The sequence below is a fragment of the Rhagoletis pomonella genome, unplaced genomic scaffold (genome assembly GCF_013731165.1).
Source record: "Rhagoletis pomonella isolate Grant_MI unplaced genomic scaffold, Rhpom_1.0 Rhpom_scaffold_01411, whole genome shotgun sequence".
Lineage (NCBI taxonomy): Eukaryota > Metazoa > Arthropoda > Insecta > Diptera > Tephritidae > Rhagoletis > Rhagoletis pomonella.
Genome location: NW_023459965.1, coordinates 1 through 2,567, shown reverse-complemented (window position 1 = coordinate 2,567; position 2,567 = coordinate 1). Strand labels below are relative to the sequence as shown.

At 36.8% G+C, this 2,567-nt stretch overlaps 2 protein-coding genes across 3 annotated transcripts; one reads left to right on the top strand and one right to left on the bottom strand.

Moving 5' to 3' along the window:
• The first annotated feature begins 366 nt into the window (after window positions 1-366).
• On the top strand, window positions 367-1,229 carry LOC118752345 (density-regulated protein homolog). The gene is made up of 3 exons (XM_036487218.1): window positions 367-609; window positions 675-939; window positions 1,030-1,229. Exons 1-3 carry the CDS (start codon window positions 493-495, stop codon window positions 1,212-1,214), a joined length of 567 nt encoding a protein of 188 aa, XP_036343111.1. The 5' UTR covers window positions 367-492; the 3' UTR covers window positions 1,215-1,229.
• Window positions 1,230-1,269: 40 nt separating this feature from the next.
• On the bottom strand, window positions 1,270-2,002 carry LOC118752346 (DNA-directed RNA polymerase III subunit RPC9-like). 2 transcript variants are annotated; one of them, XM_036487219.1, is made up of 4 exons: window positions 1,888-1,999; window positions 1,711-1,825; window positions 1,490-1,648; window positions 1,270-1,402 (listed from the first exon to the last, which is right to left on the bottom strand). In XM_036487219.1, exons 1-4 carry the CDS (start codon window positions 1,893-1,895, stop codon window positions 1,301-1,303), a joined length of 384 nt encoding a protein of 127 aa, XP_036343112.1. In that variant the 5' UTR covers window positions 1,896-1,999; the 3' UTR covers window positions 1,270-1,300. The 2 variants fall into 2 exon arrangements, with proteins under 2 accessions (XP_036343112.1, XP_036343113.1); XM_036487220.1 differs by having other exon boundaries at window positions 1,276-1,402; window positions 1,711-1,805; window positions 1,888-2,002.
• Between the last annotated feature and the right edge of the window lie 565 nt (window positions 2,003-2,567).

Below are 2,567 nucleotides of genomic sequence, written 5' to 3'. Positions count from 1 at the left end.
CTGCAAATATATCGAGAGAAAAACCCTCAAAATAGAAATCCCCCAACAAATATTCAAGCGCGCCCGAAATTCACGTTTTGAGGAATTACCTGAAAAGTTTCAACACTGCGCAATATACTACAGACATCTACAAAGTTTGCTAAATAAATCACACAAGCTGCTGATTAAACCTACTTTAATATTTTTCCATACACTTATTTGTAGATGAAAAATAAATTTATTATGATTTATTATTGCGGGTAAAGTATCGATGACTTCGATATATCGACCTTGGAATATCGATTCAAAAAATCGATTATCGTGCCATGAAATATCGATATTCTGAAGAATCGATACGATATCGAAACTTCCTAGCTGCCGGTTTTGTCAAAAATGACAGCAAACGAAGCACATAAACAGCTGAGCTACACCACAGCCACATTTCCTCAAAGTCTTTAGATTGCAATTGTAGAAAATTTTCGATAGGTTTTAGTTATTTTTATTAATTAAAATATGGCGGCAGAAGGTGTAGTAATAGATCCAGCTGAACGTCTTAAGTTGGGACCACGTGAAGGAGTCACATATCCTTTGGTTGTGCAATATTGTGGCAACTGCACAATGCCACTTGAAGTAAGGACCAGAACGTTGTGAAAGCCCTATTAAAACGTGTAATATATTTTATTTTTACGCTATAGTACTGTGAATATTACCCGGAATATGAGAAATGCAGAGCTTGGCTAGAAAAGCATCTTCCTAGTGAATTTGAACAAATGAAAATCAAGGATGAAGCAGCTGCGGCTGATGGTACAGATGATGATAAGAAACGACAAAAAAGAGGGGGCAAAGGAATGATGAAGGTTAATAAAAAGAAGGAAGATGTTCCTAAAAAGATCACCGTTTCAAGAGCTCCGCGTGGCAAAAAGAAGTCGGTAACAGTAGTTACCGGGCTGAACACTTTCGGTAGGTTAACTTAAACTATATGAGAAATTTAAAAATGAGCTCTTATAAATTTGGTAAACAAGCTTTATTTCTTTTTATAACTTCCTTTAGACATAGACCTTAAAGTTGCTGCAAAGTTCTTTGGCACAAAATTTGCTTGTGGATCATCTGTTACAGGCGATGATGAAATTGTTATCCAGGGTGATGTGAAAGATGATCTATTCGATGTCATACCAGAAAAGTGGCCAGAGATTGATGAGGATTACATCGATGACTTAGGCGATCAGAAGCGTTAGAGACGATGTTTGGACTGCGTCAAATGCATTTCCAATAAATAAAAATAACAACAGAATTTGTAGAAAAAAATACCAATTGTTTATTTTCAACTATTTTCAGAGGGTATGTTAGGAAAGTATTTAGTGACTGTTTGTAGAAGTTCGTTGACTTGCTCTTCGGTTAAACGTTCTTCACTGTCTTCGATTAGCTAAAATATATACAAAGTGAACAGTTTTAAGATAATACATACATAAACCATTAATGTAGCAATTTTGAAAGTGAGGAAATTTATTACCAATTGAATGTGTAATGCACTAGTGGGTGGATCATTGACCATCATCAGGCACTCTGTGGTGGTCAGTTTACAGCTTAGGTGTCTCACTTCAGTCAGGAAACTATGAATTGTTTCACGGGATTGCTGTTTGCATGGCGAGTCTTCAAGATACTGCAATGTCTATCAAAACAAGTTGAATCAAACACATATTGTTTTTTTTTTTTTCTAAACCAAAGGAATACCTCATACGTTATGGTAGCTAAATTCCGCAACCCGTATTTCTTCTTGGTGTCCTTAAGAGTTTTCAGAGATTCCATTACCTCGTAGTTCGAGATCACTGAATAGCATGGGTTTACACTGATGATAATACAAGGTCCATTTTACAATCTTATAGTTTATTCCAGGAATACAGTACTCACATTTCCATTGTAATAAATTATAGATCCTGGCTCGTGTTTTGGTTTATTTCCCTTTTGGCTACAAACGTTTACTTTTGTTAATTTAAATATCGTAATATACGATCTCTTTTACATATGATTCAGGGTTGCATTTAGGGCTGTGCTGTTTCCAATTAGAATAACAGCTTGTGAAATGGAACAAAATTTACCGGTTACAATTTTTTTTTTTACCGGCGCAGAAAAGACCTGTTAATAAAAAAAATCGAGAAAAGTTTGCTTATTTGTACAACGATTTTGGTGTGGGGCGGAAGGGGGTGGCCCCCGGAACCCCCCTTAAAGGAAAGAGGATGGACACCGCTTTATGAAAAGTGTATGATTCTAGAAGAGTTAGTTAGATCTATTTCCATTTTTCTGGCGACAGATAAGGTCCTTCCTCTTCTTTTATGCCAAACTCATACAAATTCATGATGTCGCTGCCGCGTTCAAAGAAATCATGCCGCCATCGACAAAGCGTTTAGATAATGAAGATGACAAATTGGAAGCAGTGGTACGTAGCTCGCCGCTTCCAATGCGTTCAGAACTTATCGCTGGAAAAATAGAAATAGATCTAATCTGGCCACAACCACAGTCGTCGCGTAGCCCTGTCGTCGCCACAATAATTATCTACATAAGAGTACGTGTTAGACTGCTTTTACACAGTT